Below are 931 nucleotides of genomic sequence, written 5' to 3' on the forward strand. Positions count from 1 at the left end.
GAACCGCACCGAGAACACCGCACCGAGAGAACCGCACCGAGGGAACCGCACCGAGAACACCGCACCGAGAGAACCGCACCGAGGGAACCGCACCAGCACCGGGATGCAGCAGGGGAAATGCACCCACGTTGGGATGCAGGAAAGGAAATGCATCCGGATTGGGGTGTAGGAGGGGAAATGCACCCGGATTGGGGTGTAGGAGGGGAAATGCACCCGGATTGGGGTGTAGGAGGGGAAATGCAACCGGATCGGGATGCGGGAGGAGAAATGCAATTAGATGGGGGCGCACCGAGGGGAAATGCCCCCGTACTGCGCTACGGCTTCAGGAGATGAACAGCAACGGGGCTGGGGTGCCGGGAGGGGAAATACACCGGGACAGAGACACAGGAGGGAACCGCAGCGGGGCCGGGGTGCTGGGAGGGGAAATACACCGGCATCACGGTGCGCCGAGCGGGGAGGCGGCCGGCCCGGGATGCTTGGGGTGTGTGCGGGGTGCGGGTGCGGGGTCCGGCTCGTTGCGGCGCGGGCCCGCCGCTGTCCCCGCTCCGTCCCTCCCTCCGCCCCTCACTCACCGCGGGCCGGGCAGCAGCAGAGCCAGAGCCAGAGCCAGAGCAGCATGGCTGCGCCACGCCCCGCCCACCGCCCCGCCCCGCGCTCCCCATTGGCGGATGAGCTCGCCGCTCTCCTTCCTATTGGTCTGCGCCGCCATCAATCACGCGCGAGCCGGCGCGGGCAGCTCGCTGTCACCGCGGTGTCCGCTGCCAAATAACGCTCTATTAAAATTGCGCCCTCTTCCTCCCTGCTAAATAGTGATCCATCGCGGCCCGCCCCGGGAAGGTTCTGGGCGTGCGCGGTGCATTGTGGGGGGCCGGGAGCCAGCAGCCGCCGCGATGATGGTGAGTGACCCCGCGCCGCCATCCATCCATCCGCC

General features: G+C 67.8%; 2 protein-coding genes across 3 annotated transcripts in view; one reads left to right on the plus strand and one right to left on the minus strand.

Annotated features, from left to right (window-relative positions):
• PRADC1 (protease associated domain containing 1) overlaps positions 1–665 on the minus strand; it is a 3,580-nt gene extending 2,915 nt beyond the window's left edge. Inside the window, exon 1 of one of the 2 annotated variants that reach the window (XM_015616175.3) lies at positions 573–665. In XM_015616175.3, coding sequence (XP_015471661.1) covers positions 573–618 — 46 coding nt within the window. In that variant the 5' untranslated portion in view covers positions 619–665. Of the gene's footprint in view, positions 1–65; positions 185–572 lie in introns of those variants that run through there. The other variant, XM_015616174.3, reaches the window with a different exon arrangement.
• A 122-nt stretch (positions 666–787) lies between these two features.
• CCT7 (chaperonin containing TCP1 subunit 7) overlaps positions 788–931 on the plus strand; it is a 14,075-nt gene continuing 13,931 nt past the window's right edge. Inside the window, exon 1 of the mRNA XM_015616172.3 lies at positions 788–896. Coding sequence (XP_015471658.1) covers positions 891–896 — 6 coding nt within the window. The 5' untranslated portion in view covers positions 788–890. The remainder of the gene's footprint in view (positions 897–931) is intronic.

This window comes from Parus major, unplaced genomic scaffold (genome assembly GCF_001522545.3).
Source record: "Parus major isolate Abel unplaced genomic scaffold, Parus_major1.1 Scaffold361, whole genome shotgun sequence".
NCBI classification, from domain to species: Eukaryota; Metazoa; Chordata; class Aves; order Passeriformes; family Paridae; genus Parus; species Parus major.